At 50.2% G+C, this 17,551-nt stretch overlaps 1 protein-coding gene across 4 annotated transcripts in view; it reads left to right on the plus strand.

The window, feature by feature from the left end:
• NTRK3 (neurotrophic receptor tyrosine kinase 3) overlaps window positions 1-17,551 on the plus strand; it is a 379,660-nt gene that overhangs the window by 307,507 nt on the left and 54,602 nt on the right. For all 4 annotated transcript variants that reach the window (XR_004297851.1, XM_032391894.1, XM_032391890.1 and 1 more), the window contains exon 14: window positions 10,265-10,395. Coding sequence is in view for 3 of the 4 variants with exons in the window: in XM_032391894.1 (XP_032247785.1) it covers window positions 10,265-10,395 (131 nt within the window). In the remaining variant the exon portion in view is untranslated. The remainder of the gene's footprint in view (window positions 1-10,264; window positions 10,396-17,551) is intronic.

The raw sequence follows: 17,551 nt of genomic DNA on the forward strand, positions 1-17,551 counted from the left end.
CCACCTGAGAGGAGTCTCCTGCATAGGTATGTCCTAGAAGATCCCAATTATTTCCTGAGTCTCAGCCCTGCTTGGAGGAAAGATGAATCTTTCTTGAAAGACCCCGAGGGCCCCATAAGGGGATATGCATTTCTAAATTCCCAAGTCTGGGTGTCCTGCCTTCCCTTCCCATGAGAACCCCAGCTCCCCCTCTCTCTGGTGGCTGAGCTCTACCTCCTGCTTCAGGCAGAATTGGAGTTGACCCTTCCTAAAGAAAGGCCTCCCAGGATCCTAAGACAGGGTCCCATGTCCTCAACTGGGTTACGTGCTCATTTCCTAGGGTTGTCTAAACTAAACTCTTCATTGAGTTTCTTGCTGGAAGAAAGAAGGAGAGCAAACACACTTCTTCAGGCCACAAGACAACAGCCCCCTTTGGCAGCTGGTGAATGTGGGAGATCTAAGGGCTGGGCCTGTGCCCGCAAATAACCCAGGGTTCTGTGTCTCAATATACCCAGCGTATATTGCAAACAAGTCTCTCAGTGGCCTTTGCTAATGTCATTCGCTCTCTCCCGTGAGGTAGCAAATGTATGCTGAGCTTGTTTTCTGTGAACTACCTGGGGTGAGCTGAGTTTATGTAGGGGAAAAGCAAAGTAGGCAGAGGGGGTCCCAGGACATCTGTTTCTGCACTAGGCATAGACAGGCTGGGGGGGACAATGAGATCTTGAAGAAGATTGGGAGGAGATCTTATGGAGAACGTGGGATCAGAGTTGCTCTTGGGGCATGGGCTGATTTCTCCTAGTGGAAGCTGGAGAAGGGTAACCAGATGGAAGAATGGTGTGGGTAAAAACACACCAGCATGAACCCATGAAGGGAGCTCAGAGGACAGTGAATGAGCAGCCCCTCCATCTGTCAGACCTATTTTATGTATTTATGCAGGGAATTTATGAGGGAAAACGCCTGGGGATTTGGGCCAGGTTAGCAGAGTTCTCAAATAGCATACCAGAGACCCCCCTGGAGACACTGATGCTATTGGGCTAATGCGTTGTTCTAAGCATTCAACACCTGTGTCATTTAAAAATACCACAAAGTCATGCAATAGGCACTTTTTTTTTTTTTTTTTTTTTTTTTGCTATCTCCATTTTACAGGTGAGGAAATTAAGGATCAGAGAGATTAAGTAACCAGAGAAGATCATGGAAGGTTTAAGTAGGGAGCAAGTGGGAGGAAGACATGGGCACGTTCCTTTGTGAAGCTTTGTAGCCATTATTATACATATTTATACCCTTCAGACAGGTTACTATACATGCAGAGTTTCACTGAACCCTCATGACAATGGGTGGGGTATTTTCTTAATTTCACTCATGAAAACATTGAAGCTTGAGCCCCGCTTAGAAAATTGCCCAGGTCTGTCCCCTAAGATGTATTGTTGAACGTGAATTCCTACCCGGTTGTGCCTCATCCCAAAGCTATGTTCTGGCTCTCGATACTCGTGCTTATTTACAAGAAGGCCCCCTTCTCGTCCCTTTCTTGTTCTTTTTGAATTTGTTTTTGTGCATTTGGATATATTGTTGCCTCTGCCTGTACGAACCTTAAAATACCCATTCCTCCCCCTCCTGCCTGAAGGGGTTCGGTTTCCTACTGGACCTAAGGGAGCTGGTAGTCTTCAAGTCCGACGGCACATTCCGTGAGTGGGTGACTGGTCCCCTGGTCCTCCTCTGGTTCACCTGGTATTTCTCCTAGGCGTTTCTGTTTCCTGACCTCAAGTTGTCTATGTGAAGGTGCATCCTCACAACTCCATGGTGCCAGGCCATCTGTGTCGTGGCTTCGAGCTGCACAGCTGGAAGGTACACCCTTGAGCACATTCTGCTCTGTGTTTGCTGGTGAAAAGCCATAGTGTCCCAGGAGGGACTTGGGGTACAGAGTTAGATGCCAGGGTTGAGAGGACAAAGCAGCATCCCCTGGGAGCTGCTGTCGAAGGGCCTCTGGGGAGACCGAGATGCAGGATGAGCCCCTTGTATGGGCATTTGGAGCGAGAGTTTGTCACCGTCAAGTTGGAAAGAAAACATCCAGGCCAGAGGAGAGGGGAGAGAATGGGAAGCCAGGCAAGTTGCTGGAGGGACCGATTTCCAGTTGGAGCCTGAGCTTCATCTTTCAGCACCTAGCAGCTCAATTCCAGATGCTTTCCTTGGGGAGTTCTTTTGCTCTTTACTCTCGGCTTGGGAAGTCAATGCTTAATGACAGCCAGAGGGGTCTTGTGACCGTGGGAAGGGCCAACGAGACCTGTAGATGAAGGAAGTAGGTACAGAAGGCAGGGTGGGTGAGGGAGGCCCCGGGTGTTGGTAAGTGCCCGAGCTCCTGGGTCGAGCTCCAAGGGGTAGCACCTGGGGGCGGGGACACATCTGAACTTCCCTCTCACTCTCTGAACTTCTCGTGTTGGGAAACGTGAGCTGGAAATCACCCCAGAACAGACAGTCCTCTGCTGATCCTCTCTCCACCGCTTCCAGAAACAGCAGGGTGTCTTATTTATTTATTCATCTCAGTGGGAACACGGCGTCTTGGAGTCCTAGCCCGTTACCCCTAGCCTTGGGGCGCACACATGCCCCCGAGGTGAGACCTGGTGTGTGTTGAGCTTTGTCACAGGAGATCACAGATGCTTTCTGCTAAGAAGACGGGGTGCTGGAGGGAGGCTCAGGATGTGGGTCTCAGAACTGTCCTGCTTCAATGTGGTCCTGGTTCCTGGGGCCAGTCTTGGAGCCAGGACATAAATAAGGCTGCTCTTCGGAACTTTCTGGATCCTTTCCCATTCTCACTCATCTTCCCTTTCTTTTTACTGCTCCCTCAGCCTCCCTTCTTCCTCCCTCTCTGTAGTGTTCTTCTCGCTCAAGTCCCTAGCAGTGATTCAGAGGGTGTTCTCATCCCTTCGTTCACTTGTCGAATATTTAGTGAGGACCAGCTGCGTGCTGTGCCCTGTGCCGGGGCCCAGTGTATGGACTTAACAACACACATCATGCGTGGGTCTCCGACTTGAGCACCTGCCAGCCCCCTTTGCCAAGCCCTCGAACTGGGCAGGGGAGCCCCAATCCAGCTAGAGGAGCCTTGGGATGGGACCCAGACTGGCCAGCAGCCACCTCAGGTTCTGACAGTCCTGAGTCAGCCTCACCCTGGGACAGCCACGGCTGCAGACAGTGGAGTCCTTTTCCCTACCATTGTTACCCCCCATTTGGTGAGTAACGGGGGGCACATGCTAAATTCCAGACCTCCATGAACAATTCTGCCACATTCCTCGGTTGGCTCTCCAGCCTCTGAAAGGTCTTCTCTTAGAAAGATCCTTGATGTGAACTCAGGAGGTCCTCTTGTTTTCCTTGCCCGCGAATCATGCAGGGATTGCTTTGCAAGAGAGGTTTACTGGGATGGGCCAGCCACGCTCCGCTCCTCCGTCCACGGGGAGGACTGACCGGGTCGGCTGCAGGCCACAGCTGGCCAGGGCTTACCTGCTTCTGCTCTTGGGCAATACCCGAGGGGAAATTAGTTCTAGTCGCCCTGCCACCTGTTGGCCAGAGGCCAGATGCAGCCGCTGGGGCCGTGAGGAGCAGGGAGGAGGGTGCGTCTCGAAGGGCAGGCAGAAATTCCTACCTCTAGCAAAAGCAGGAGTCCTGCCCTCTCTCGGCAGTCTCCTTCCCCCTCCAAGACGCAGAGCTGGCCCTCTGTCTCCCTCCTGCCACTTCAAACACCCACAGTTGGAGCTCTGGGAATGTTATTCTTCCTTTTAAAGACATTCCATTTCATGTGTAATTAAATGTGTGGTATTGAATTGATGTTTTCTTCTGAGCATTTTTGGCAGCCCGAGACCCTCGGGTCTGGCTAGTGCAAAGAAAACACACACTTCTCCGAGATCCTTCCTTCTTCTCTTGTTCCCTCTTCCCCCCACTTTCCTGCCAAGACTCTCCCCCTCCTAGCACATAGGACTCTCCTCGTAATGTGAGAGCCCCAAGGCTGGGGAGACCCTCTCTTGTTCTGTGAGGCATCGGGGCCTTGCATTTGTACCTTCTGGTGCCATCCTCATTTCCAGAAGCCGTCCTTGCTGCTCCTGTTGAGCTTGGGGGGTGACGACCCACGGTGGCAGGAATGGGTTCCGTCGGAAATGATTCTCTCCCCATCCTTATAGATATGATTGGTTTCCACCGGGTGCTGTTGCCAGTTCCAAAAGCAGTGCCCTCCCTGGGGGTGGGAGGGGCAGAGGCTAGGGGGCTGTCTTGAGTGACGGGGGGCAGGGTGGCTCAGCCTGCCTAGACTCTAGAGTCTGAGGGCCACCTCTCACTGCTGGGTGACCTTGAGCAAATTGCTTCGTCACCTTGAACTTCGGCAGCACGTTGTGTTTAAGACAGCTGTGAGGACAAAGGAGACGAGGCGTGCTGAGCACTTAGCACGGTGCCTGGCTCCGGGGATGTGCCCTCTCGATGGGACTTATCTGTATTATTAACAAGGGCATCAGGGGATAACAAGAAGCTCAAAGAGACGAGCACAGGGTAAGACGGAGGCGCTGGGAGATGTCTCCACAATGAGGCTGGGACCGAGTTAGGCGCTGGGTAGGACACCAGGCCGGGCGAGCAGGGAAGGCAGGCTGGCCAGGAGAGCCCATCAGGCCTCAGCTAAGAGAGCACCCAGCCAGCCCTGAGGGGTGCTGGGAGGGCCTGCTTCTGAGTCCCTTAGGAGAACAGCCCTCAGGGAGGGATGGTCTCTGTGCTGCCGGCGTGCCTGGCCTCCTATGACAATTGTCAGCCAAAGCACGGAGGGGGCCCGTGGACTTCTGTGAGGACATCCTGGGTCTGACTGAGGGAGCATGCCGGCTTTGGGGCACCGACTTTGCTGCCTGGCACATAGCAGAGTCAGGACCACCATTATTTATAACCACCAACCCTGGGACATCTGCTTGTTGGGGTCTCTTCCTCCTAATCAATAGTGATCTTTAGTAGGTGGCTGTCTCTGCCTTCGATGTCTTTATTCCACTGTCTGTCCAACCTCCTCCCGCAAACTGTTTTGGACTCTGTAGAGGGAGGAGGTTGGACATCTCGGTGGCAGCTTGGACAGGCTGCCGGGAGCCCCCCGCCTCGAGTCGGCGCTGGCTCCCCCCGCCCCCGGAGCAGCCTCAGCCATTTATTGCAGGAGAATATCTCGACCCCTCTTCAGGTTTCTTTCCAAGTCACTCTTTGGTTTACAGTAGACTGAGCTCTCGGATAAAATAAAAATCCTGTAGAAGGGAAGGAACACACTTGTATTTAATGTCCATTATGTGTCGGAGAGTCCCGATGACCTCTAGTATCCGGAAAGCGTGCATCTGTCCTCCTGACAACTCTGCTGGGTAGATAGTCACGTACCCATTCTACAGATAAGGAACTATGGCCCGAGGGTGGATACGGCAGTGAGCTGCAGGGTCAGGGTTCAAATACAGACCTGTCTCTTTTCCCCAGTCCTTCCATTTCTCAGCCACCCCGTTTCTTGTGGGTTTTATGCTTCCTCTTCCTGCCCGGTCAGCAGCATGGAGCAGTTTCTGGCTGGTACATCTCCAGCCATGTCTGTCCCGCGGGCCTGTGCAGGTCACAGAAGGCACTGGGCGAGGCAGTTCAGGTGAACACGGGGAGGACGAGGGGGATGACCACAGCCTGCCCACTGAGCTCTGCGGGCTCGGAGGTCTTCTGTATGGAGGTGGCTGCGACCTCCTTGGATTAGTGATTCTGCCCTAGGTCAAGCTCGCTCCAGCCCTGCAAGACCTTGCAGAAGTGAATCCCATACATGGGGTATAATTATCTTGGTCCTCGGTACAGAGGAAAATTCATGGAGCAGTAACTGAAACAGAAATCCTCATTCTGTTTCGTCTGAGGAACCTGTTGTCCTGCAGGAAAGAGAAACCCTACGGAGGGCTTCCTCTGGCAGAGCCCAAGTGGGGGCTGTGTCGAAGGAAGGGGCTAGGGAAGAGTCAGGATAGAAAGTCCCAGGAGCCCCGTGTCATCTCCCAAAGACCGCTCCTCCTGGTCACTGGCCCCTGGCTCTCTGCAGCTGCCCCTCCTCCTAGAGACTGGGAGGTGTTCCCACGGCCTGGGCTGTGAATCCCTCTCCCTCCTCGTCCCCTGCCAGTGTCCCGGCGTCTGAGCCCTGTGACCCAGACTCTGCTAGGCCAGCCAGCCAGGCAGTAAAAGGAGATTGATGCCCTCTCCTCCTAGGAGAATCCATCACTTTTTGGCGTGCGGGTCAAATGGCTTCACCAGAGACAGCTCTGAGCAGCACTGTGTGAGCTAAAAATAAGCACAAAAAGGGGCCCAAATAGACAAGAGGACGTCAGAAATGAGAATGGCTCACTCCAGCCGTCCCCCAGGGCCTGTGCAGCGCCCTTTCCTCCCACACTGTTCCCCTCCCACCCCCCTCCCCTGGGGCCTCTGGGAAGGTGCTCCTTCCTTTTCCCTTGGGCAATAGCGTCCCAGGAGGGGTGGGGTAAGAGAAGTCGGACAAGGCTGGAAGAAGGGGAAGATGGAGGGGTGACCTTCTGTGGACAGAATGGTCTTAGTGGCCACAAGGAAGGGGAGGACGGAAGAAAGGCCATCATGAGTAATGGAAGGAACGTGAGCTCGGGAGCCATAGAAAGGAGAGAAGCCTTCCTTGGCCATGCTCTGGCCCTGTGAACTTTGGAGAGTTAGCCCTGCCTCCATTTTTTTATCTGTGAAAGGGGCACAATAACCCTTGTCTCTCGTGGCTATCAGAAGTGAATGTTGACCAAGGGGAAGGATTGGTCACAGATTCACTTCCCTTTGCCCTGCTTCTTCCTACTTAGATTCGGGGATAAGCGGCTGCTCAGATGGTGTTTGGGAGGCTAAAGTCTTGTTGGTATATGGGGCTGTCCACATGGAAGTGACTCGCCTTAATGCGTTTGGCCCACACCCAGCCTCTCTCCACTGAAGCCCCGCATTTGCTGAGCTTCTCATCCCCATGACCGGTGGGATGTTCTCTCCTGGGGGAGGATTTATAGTGGAATGGAATCTATATTTATTTTCCATCCCTCCCACCGCCCTTTCTAGATCTCACTGCCCTCTTTGTGGACTAAGCTCAGGTATTGCTCTCAAAATACTTCTCCCTGAAGACAACTAGGGTGAGCCAGGCCTATTTTATTCTGAGCCACTGGGTGTTTCCAAGTCTCTGAAGAGGATCCCTGTGCAAATTTGGGGAAGACACTTTGGTCCATCGGAGGCTTCTTCTTTGTGCTTGCAGAGAGCAGCAAAGTTCCCGGTAATGTGGTCCCCTGTGCCCCCACTGTTGCATTCAAGGCTCTTGAGCCCTGGGTTACGGAGGGAGGTATGAGAAGTGGCTCCCTGTTTGCTGCCTCCACTTGACTTGTCTGAACCTTTCTGGGCCTGTGATTCTTACTGCTGAGGGAGGGAGGGGAGCTAGTGGGCTCTAAGACGTGGCCCTAGCCCGGCGTCTATTCAGCAGGCTGAGAGCAGGCTCTCCATGGAATTCCTCTGTCCCTCTGTCCTCATTCTGCTGTCATGGCAGCTGAGAATGAGAGAGCTCAGGGGGCTGGTGAGGTTGCTCAGCCCAGAGTTGGACTGAGGGATCCAGGAATTTATATACTGTTGCTTTGCCTTTGTGGGGATGTGTCCAGAACATAAGAAGGTGAGAGAGGCATGATCTTCATCGTGTGGATGAGCAGTTGAGGCCCTGAGAGGGACCTTGACTCAGCCTAGGCCATGCAGCTAGGTCGGGAGGAGGAGCCCCCAGTAAGTCTAGGATTGCAGGCCTTCAGGTGGCGAGAAATGAATAAAACATCTGTGGGCATGGGACTGTCTGTTAAGAGCTGGCTAATTCCTCCCCTACCAATGTCCATTCTGTTCCAGTGGTTCTCAAAGTGGGGTGCCCAGATCGGCAGTATTAGCGTCACTTGGGAACTTGCTAGAAAGGCAGTTCTCAGGCCCTAACCTGGACCTAGTGAATGGGAATCTCTGGGAGAAGAGCCCAGCAATGTGTTTTAACAAGCCTTCTAGATGATTCTATTGCAGCTCAAGTTTGAGAATGACACTGCCCTCTTCCAGTGCTGAGGGAGACTGGTGTTGGGGTGGGGTCTAGGGCCAAAGGAGGCTTGTCCCCTTGTGGTTTGGCTACTCTGGCATGTCCTGATGCTCTGGATTCCAGTCCCATTTCAGCCCCCAGGGGTGGACTTCTGACTTGGCCCTTGTTTCGCTTTCTTGTAAAATAATATCCACAATGATGCAAACACCAAAACACGCTGACATTTTAGAAGACTTGAGGAATTACAAACCTTCACATAAACGGCTCATGTAGTAGGTAAGTAGAACTTGTATTATCCTCCCACACCCATTTTACAGACAAGGAAATTGAGTCCTAAGATGTTTTGTGAGGTGCCCCAGCCCATACTGTGTGGAGGACCCAGGTCTGGATCCGGGTGCCCTTGACTTCTCATTCCTCTCCAGTCCCTGCGTGTTCAGAGGTGGGGACTTGGCCTCATAAGGCTGCCTTCTCAGCCCATCTGCGCTCCGTGGCCGCGCCAGGACGCTCACCTTGTAGGACCCCGTGCGTCATTACTGGTCACCTGGGAATGATTATGCAGCGGAGAGCAGATGGCCTCCCCCGAGAGGTCCTGACCTCCCATTTTCTCTCAGTGGGAGACTCTTTAGCCTTCCCCTTCAAGGCCAACAAATCCCGTTCCTCAGAGGCTAAGAAATAGTGACGCAGGGTGTAGAGAAGGCAACCGATGTTTAATTCGCTTGTTGTAAAGACTGGGCGAAGCCCTGCTGTGTGTGGCCACCAGCTGGCTGTCACATGGCCCGTGAGGAGCAGCCTGGGAGCAACGCTGGGAGCCTACAGGTCTGTCTTGCTGGGGAGGAGGGAAAAACGGTCTGCAAATGCTTCCTCCCACAGATCCTCCCCGATAGGTCATCTGGGACACGGTGGGGAGACCATGAACTCTGATAGAAAAAACAAACAAACAAACAAACAAACAAAAGATTTATAGAGACTATTCTGGAAGGAATTCCCAAGCCAACCCAAACGCCAAAGCCTTGCAGCCACACCTGTCTGTTCCTGTCGCCTGTCTCCTCGCTCACGGGGACGGCCGGCCGGCCACGGTCCTCCGTCTTCAGTTTTTGACAAGGTCCTGTGAGACAGTCCCCTTTCCCGGCTCTGCGACGCTCTTCGTAACGTTCCTACAGGTGGGCGGTGGGCGTCTGCCCGTTGCACAATAATGGCGAGGTCAGTGAGCATCTCCAGGCTTGTTCCTTTCATCACCAGCCCACCGCTTGTACTATTCCTCCAATAGCAATCTTTCCAAACGGGGAGGGGAGGGGGACGGCTGAGGTCACATCCTTGCCTCTTCCCGGCAGACGGACTTTAATAGGCTTGCTGAGGTGGTGGCAGCCCTTCTCTGCATAGACCGTGGTTCCGGGGCACTCTCTGGACTTGGCTTTCATGGTCTCAGTGGTCTTTCAGAGGAGCGGGATTTGTCAAGTAGAGGCTCCCTCCAGATAATTTTAGCTCCCATTTAGTCGTCTCCACCACAAACCAGACCCTGTGCTAGGACTGTTACAGCTACTCTTGTATAACAAGAGCCTGTGTGTGTCTGTGTGTGCATCTGTGTGTGTGTGCGTGTGTGTCGTTGGATTGTCCCAGGCGCTGGGCCAAAGTCTTCAAGTGGGCTCTCTCATTTAATCAAGAATTCAGCAAGGAAGGTATGGATGGATGTTAATCCCATTTTACAGATGAGGACATTGAGGCTCTGGGATGAAATCACTTTCCCAAGCTCAAAAAAACCAGCAAGGAGGTGGGGGGGGCCGGGATTCAAACCTCACTATTCAAAGTGCAGTCCTTGGGCCCACGGCACACAGGCATCCCCGGTGAGTTTGTTAGAAGTGCAGATTCTCAGACCTACTGAGTCAGAACCCGCACGATGCCCATAGCCGTTGAGACTGCCATATGCATCCATGCTGTCCAGCAACTACAGCTAATTATTCCAGAATCCTGTGTGTTAACTCCTATGGACTCTTGTTTTCCAGCTGAGGCAGCTGTAATGTAGACAGGTTAGGGGCGAGTCAGGGGCAGAGCCGAGATTGATTTGGTCCTGGGTCGGACTCACACCACAACGCAACGCCGTTTTTCATGAGTGAGTCGGGGTTCGTGGCCGAGTCTGCCTCTCCGTGCCGCGGACTCAGAAGCAGCACTCCCCTCTGTAATGAGGACAGGTACCCGAACTGATGGGCTGCTCTCCCCTCTGTCCCCCTCCTACAGATGTGCAGCACATTAAGAGGAGGGACATCGTGCTGAAGCGGGAACTGGGCGAGGGAGCCTTTGGGAAGGTCTTCCTGGCCGAGTGCTACAACCTCAGCCCGACCAAGGACAAGATGCTCGTGGCCGTGAAGGTAACTCCCAGAGGTTTGCAGGCGCCAGGAAGGGGGAGGGGTGGCTGGGGGCCGGGGAGCAAGAAGGAGAGGCTCGCTCCGTTCTGGGTGCGAACTGGCGTTGTCAGATGCAATCGGGCCCTTGCTCCGAGGTCAGTGACGTTTCCTCTGGCTTCTGAAGCCTAAGGGGGCTGGGGGTGGGGTGCCGCTGAAGGAACCAGTTTGCTGGTGAAAGAGCCTGGCTCATCCCCGTCCCCAGCTGCCTGGAAAGGCTCTTGACATTTCTCAGGAACAGAGTTGAGTGAGGGGTGTGCGGCTCAAGGGCAGCAGACGTCCCTGGGAATAGAAGGAGAAGGGTGGGGAGGGTCAGCTACTAAGCACAGGGAGACTAGTGAGTGAAGCTGGAAACATTTCTTATAGCCCCCCTGGGATCCAAGTTCGGAGCCCAAGGGGCAGCATGCCTGAGAGTTACTGCCTCCTGGCAGCCACTTCGATGGGCCCAGTAACCACAAGGCTTCTGTCTTGCTGAGCCAGCTGGGCCGATCTGCAGCTGGAGCTGAAATGCATGGGGCAGTAGTTCCATGCTACCAGTTCCCTCCCCCCATACTTCAGCCAGCAGGGAACAGCTTCTCCTGGAAACCAGCATTGGACAAATCATTGAACATGATTTGTACAGACAAGAGCCAAGGAGGCCCTCGGGGGCACCTGCAGGTCTCAGTGGCCTCCACGGGTGCCCCAGGAATGCTTCTGAGGGCAGTGTGTGAATTCTGCTTGCTGTTCTGGGCTGAGAGCAGGGGATACTGCTCCCCACTGAGGACGCTCACCTGGACCTCAAAAGAGTCTCTCCCTTAGCACCGAGGGCTCTGACCCCACCATCTCATGACGACCGTTCCCTGCTTCCCTGACTTTTGGGTCTGAGTATTCATAGTCTTTTTTTTTTTTTTTTTTTTAAGATTTTATTTATTTATTTATCGGAGAGAGAGAGCATGAGCAGGGGGGAGAGGCAGAGGGAGAAGCAGACTCCCCGCTGAGCAAGGAGCCTGATGCGGGACTCAATCCCAGGACCCTGAGATCGTGACCTGAGCCGAAGGCAGACACTTAACGACTGAGCCACCCAGTCGCCCCTGTATATTCTTTGTCTCCTGTGTCTGCCGGTTGTGTCCGTCCACAGATGGCAGATGACGGCTTCCACGGATGCTGTTTAGCCCCCAGGCATAGTGGAAGGGCATCAGAGAGCCTGGGTGGGAGGCCCAGCCCTGCCACTGATGAGCTTTGTGATCTTGCATGAGACCCTTAACCTCTTTGGCCCTCAGTTTCTTTATCTGTATAATGGGAAATATAATATTTCCCCCTTAAAACGTTGGCGATTAAATCACATAACCGACGTAAAATCCTTAGTACATCGCTTGGGACATAGTAAATGCTCAATCAAGAGTAGTTGCTACCTGGTTTTATTACCATCGTTATTCTCGATATTGGTTTTATTGAATACGCTTAGATACATGATGAACGACCTGCCAAGATTGCACTCACCATCTAGAATAGGGGGTGCTCAACTTTTTCTCTTAAAGGGCCAGATAGTAAATATCTTAGGCGTTGAGGGCCATATGCTGTCCGTTACTATGCTCAACTCTGCCCAAGAAGTAGGAAAGCACCATAAACAATAGGTAAACTGATGGTAGGCCATTTTCTAATATATATATATTTTACAAAAATAGGTGTTGTCTGCCAACCCACAATCTGGAAAATAAATAAGGAACTAGAGTATTTCCTCCGTGAAGGCTGATCATTATTATTGCTAGGCAGCCTGAGAATAAACTTGCTCACTGTGCCTCCGTAGACATGGGATGGTCAGATGAGCGAGGATGTCTTTAAATGGCTTGAACCAGGGAAGTGGAAAAATTTCTAATTTCGTCCCCAAAGAATCTGCACTTCCCTGAAACTTTTAATTTATAGGGTGACACGAATCCACTGGGCATTCCAGCATCCCTCTGGGGACTGGTAAATGAAATGGACATTTTTGTGCTTTGAGCAGGAAATGGAATGATGGCCCCAAACCTTGGGAAATGTTTCTCACCGAGCAGTCAGGGGTTAAGGGACAGTACCCAGATTGGATAACACAGAAAATGTGTTTCTCTTTTCATCCTTTTAAGAGGGTTTTCTTCTCTCCTTGAGTCTGGGAACCTGGAGGAGATGAGTGCCCTGAGATTATACACCATTTGCTGCCCAGGGGATCCACCCAGACACCATTCCCTGGAGAAGACACTCATCTCCTCTGGAGAAGGGCCGAGAAATGGTGTTCTCTGCTTCTTGTCCTCTTCAGATTTTACTCCTTTGTGCAGGCTCCTTCCTCTTGAGTTTGCGCTCATATTGGTGCAGGGTAATTGTGGACTTTCAGAGAACACATCCAAGTATAACCCAAAATTAGGTTTTCCCAAAATTGTGGTTTTAAGTCAATTGGCAAGAATTTTTTTGCCCAGTGGGTGCCATGGGGGACAGAGAGAGACATCACAGCCTCTGTTCTGAAGATGCTTGCAGTCTGCTGGGGAGACAAAAGAATACCCAGGAATGAAGGAGAGCAGGACAAGGCAGAGCATAATTTGGACATATGGGTGGTGTAAGACTGACGTTAAAATCACGTGATTCATATTTTAAAATCGGTGATACCATTTTGGAATAGTCACTTGACAGAGAATACACTTGTTCACAAGATCTCAGAGAGTCTCCTGATAGCCAAATAGCTGATGGGAGAATGAGAAAGGGGTCCGACCTAATTCATCACCAGAAAAATGCATATTGAACCATAATGAGATGCCAGTGAACACCCAGCAGAATGGCTAAATGGTGATGATCATACCAAATGCTGACAAAAAGTAGGGGGCAACTGCAGTTCTCCTCCTCTGCTGGTGGGAAGGTAAAGTGGTATAGTTGTTTTGAAAAACAGTTTGGTATTCTAGAACATCACCATACTGTGTGACCTAGCACTGCTACTTCTAGACCTATATCCACTAGGTATCCATCTTTCTTTCTATCATCTATCTATCCATCCATCCATCCATCCACCTATCTACCTATCTACCCACCTACCCACCCATCCACCTACCCACCCACCTTTTTCTTTTCTTTTTTCTTTCTTTCTTCCTTCCTTCCTTCTTTCTTTCTTTCTTTCTCTCTCTTTCTTCCTTCCTTCCTTCTTTCTTTCCTTCTCTTCCTTCCTTCCTATTATCTATCTATCTATCTATCTATCTATCTAGAGATATGTCTAATAATGTTCATAAAGCATTATTTACAACAGCCAAAAACTGGAAGCAGCCCCAAATGTCCATCAATAGCAACATGGATAAATACATGTGGTATGTTCATACAATGGGAAACTATTCACCAAGGAAAATGAGTGATCTATAGCTGTATGTAATAATAAAGAATCTCAAAAACACCATATTGAATGAAAAAAGACAAATACAGAGAAAAATATATATATATACATATATATATATCTCATCACCATCACCATATATATACATACATATATATATTATATATAAATATAATATATATATAATGTTATATATATGATTGCACTTATTTAAAGTTTAAAAGACAGGTAAAACTGAACTCTAGTGGTTAGGGATTTATATTTAGGTAGTAAAAAGAGTTTTACAAAAGCAAGATCGTGAACTCTGTCAGTCAGTATAGTGGTTCCCTTTGGGGTGAGAGAGGGAATATTGGAGGTGCGGGGCATGCAGTGGGGGCACTTCTGGGGGGTTGGCAGTGTTTTATTTTCTCCTTACATTGAGGATACACTGATGTTAGATTTGTAAGAGTTCAGTGTGCTATAAAATATTTTTCTTTCAAAGATTGATCATATTCTTAAAAATATGCTTAATTTATTCATCCCATAAATATTTATTGAGCACTTACTATGTGCCTGGCCCTGCGTGAGGCACTGGGGATGGAGGAGGCAAGGGGACACACAGGCCCATCTAGCTCACATCTCAGAATCCTAGAACCTTAGAGCCCTGAAGGGATAGATGATGAGGAGGAGGAGGGGTGTTCAGGATGATGACAACAACATCTAACTGGGAGTATTGATTATGGCCCCCCTGTAAGTAATGTGTGCATGTTAATGTTTTGTTCTCACAAGCCACCCTCAGTGTCAGGTAAGATCACTATCCCCATTTTACGGAAGTGGACACTGAGGCACAGAGAGAGAGGTCAAGCAATTCGCCCAAGGTCCTGCAGCGAATCAGTGGTGGGAGCACTTCAGATCCAGGCAGCCCCTCTCCTTCACAGATGAGGGCATGAGCCCCTCGTCTCTGCCTTTCCTGGTTCCCTCTGTCTCTCCATGCTGTGTTCTGGGTGAATCTCAGCATTGCTCCGAGTCATGAATTCTTCTTGTGGTTTATCTAGTGTAGGGTTTGTCCTTTCTGTGGGGGCTTTTGTTTTAACTTCCATGAACCATATAATCTACTTCCAAGATGTCTAATTGGTTCATGGTTTTATGGTTATCTTAATTTTATTTCTCCCTGTTTTGGCTGCATACCTTGTTGTTGTTGTTGTTGTTTTAAATAATTATTTCTTTACTGTCTTTGAGCATTTACTTATTTTAACATCTCTATCAGCCTATTCCTATAAAATTAACTTTATCTGCAGGAAATTCATGTTGTAGTTATTGATAATTTTAATCATTTGGCTCTAATGTTCTATTTCTTCCAGTGTGTATGAACTGCAGCTCTTAAGTTCCTTTTCGTTTGGAGAGTTGTTTTGTTTTTGTTTTGGGTGTTCATGATTTCCAGTGTCAGTTAGTTTACATTGGAACAGGCACTTAAAACATTTGTGAAACAATCTGAGTGCAGAATCTTAGATTTTTAGTATTTTCCCAATTTCTTAAAAAATAGGTTTTCCTCTTATTCTTAACACTTTTTAACCACTGACCTTTAGCATGTCTTTCTAAAGTCTTCACCTTAGTTTCCATAAAAACAGGCAACTTGGGGCACCTGGGTGGCTCAGTTGTTAAGCGTCTGCCTTCGGCTCAGGTCATGATCCCAGTGTCCTAGGATCGAGCCCCACGTCGGGCTCCCTGCTCAGCGGTGAGTCTGCTTCTCCCTCTTCCTCTGCTGCTCCCCCTGCTTGTGCTCTCTTGCTCCCTCTCAAATAAATTTTTAAAAAATCTTTAAAAAAAGAAAGATTTATTTATTTTTTTGAGAGAGAGAGAGAGAAAGCGCGAGCGAGCACAGAGGGTGGGGGAGGGGCAGAGGGAGCAGGACAGAGAGAGTCTTAAGCAAACTCCCCGCTGAGCATGGAGTCCAATTTAGGGCTTGATTCCATGACCCCAAGATCATGACCTGAGCCCAAATCAAGAATCGGACGTTTAACCAAGTGAGCTACCAAGACGTCCCCCAAATTACTCAGATCTTAAAAAAAAAAAAAAAGAAAAAGAAAGAAAACCAGCCAACTCTTTGTACTCATATTTCATTGGTTTCTATGATATTTCATTACATTAAGCAATGACATTAACAGATGGATCATAAATGATTTTGAGAAACAATCACAGCTGACCCTTGGCAAGCTCTGCTCTGGGATAGAAGTATCTATCTGGGTATCCAACCATTATTCAGGGCATAATGGGTTTCAGTCAGGATGTTCCTGCGAGGTAACAGACAGTACCAGTTAATTTGGCCAGTCATGTGGATATAACTTGGTGGAGTTTTTTCTGACCAAAAGAATGCATGTGCAAAGGGCCTGAGGCAGGTAAAAGCTTGGTAGGTACCAAGGACAGAAAGACCAACGAGATCAAAGTGTAATGAGTGGAGAGGACGGGCATGGGAGGAAAGGAGGCAGAGAGAGATGGGGAGACCTGACATTTAGAGCCCATGACTGTTTTAAGGGGTTTGGATTTTATCCTAAAAACAACGGGAAACCAATGGCCAGTTGTAAGCCAGGAAGCCAGATGAGACCCACCTGTGCTTGTGATAACTTACCCAGCTTCCTCTCTCATAAAATCGTTTGGGAGTGTCAGCAAGGAGAAGTGACAGTGGATTTTGAGAGAAAAGGAGAGAGATGATTTTTATACTTAAAAAGTGTAGGTTGGCATGCGTGTGTGCGTGTTTGAATATTTAAAAATGTGAACATTTAGGAATGTGTGTATCTCTGCATATATTAAATGGGTTAAATCAGTATACTAATGAAATCTGAAGCCAAACACTTTGAAACTTTGCGTGAGCAGGGGAGGGGCAGAGGGAGAGGGAGGGAGAGAACCTTAAGCAGTCTCATGCTCAGTGCGGAGCCCATTGTGGGGTTCGATCTCAGAGCCTGAGATCACGACCTGAGCCGAAATCAAGAGTTGGGTGCTGAGCCACTCAGGCGCCCCAAGAAATTCAAATGCTTTTGTCATCTGGACTGCTTCCCTCCTCTCTTACCAGACGGCCCCACTGAAACCCAGGGCTGGGGTGGACATGAAATATGATGCACATAGAGAGGAAGATCAGAAAGTGCAATGTCCTCAAACTTTGGGGGAAAAGAAAGGAGATGAGGTGGGGGGCAAATTCCAGATTTCTTTGTTCTGTGGATACTGCTCAAAGGACCTAGGGGAGCCTCCCCGGCTTCAGAGACCCTCTGGCGAGACCCGTCTCCCTGCAACAACAGGAGCTCACTGGTGCCCCTTATGGCGATCCACTTTGAAGTTTCCCAGTCCCAAAGAAGGGGTTGAGCGTGGATGCCACTGAGAAGGGCGGGGGAGCCTCTGAGCTGATTTTCCTCCTCATTAGTCTCCTCCTGTCATCTCTGTTCCAATTGCATCAATCCCTGGGAATTGGGGCCACCTGCAGCCCTGGCCCCCAGCTGCCGCACCTGACCCCTTGCCAATGACATAGGCACTTCAGGTTGGACCCAGGAGCTGGAAAACCTGGTGTGAAGGCAGAGAGAGAACTAGCAGTGGACAAGGGCTGTGGAGAGACTAGGGGACAGTGGTTGCTCTGTGCCCCATCTCCCAAATGAGGAACCCCTGTCTGCCTGGCAGTGTGGAGCACCAGGCTTGGGCACGCTGGCTGGCACTGCCTGAGAGCCAAGAACGGAAAAATCCCATGGCTGCTATTGGCGTCCAGACAGTTCGAGAGAATGATTTACAGAGATGGAGAGAGGCCATTTGGCTGGCCCCAAATTTGATCTACTTTTCCCT

Source organism: Phoca vitulina, unplaced genomic scaffold (genome assembly GCF_004348235.1).
Source record: "Phoca vitulina isolate PV1807 unplaced genomic scaffold, GSC_HSeal_1.0 scaffold65, whole genome shotgun sequence".
Taxonomy (NCBI): domain Eukaryota; kingdom Metazoa; phylum Chordata; class Mammalia; order Carnivora; family Phocidae; genus Phoca; species Phoca vitulina.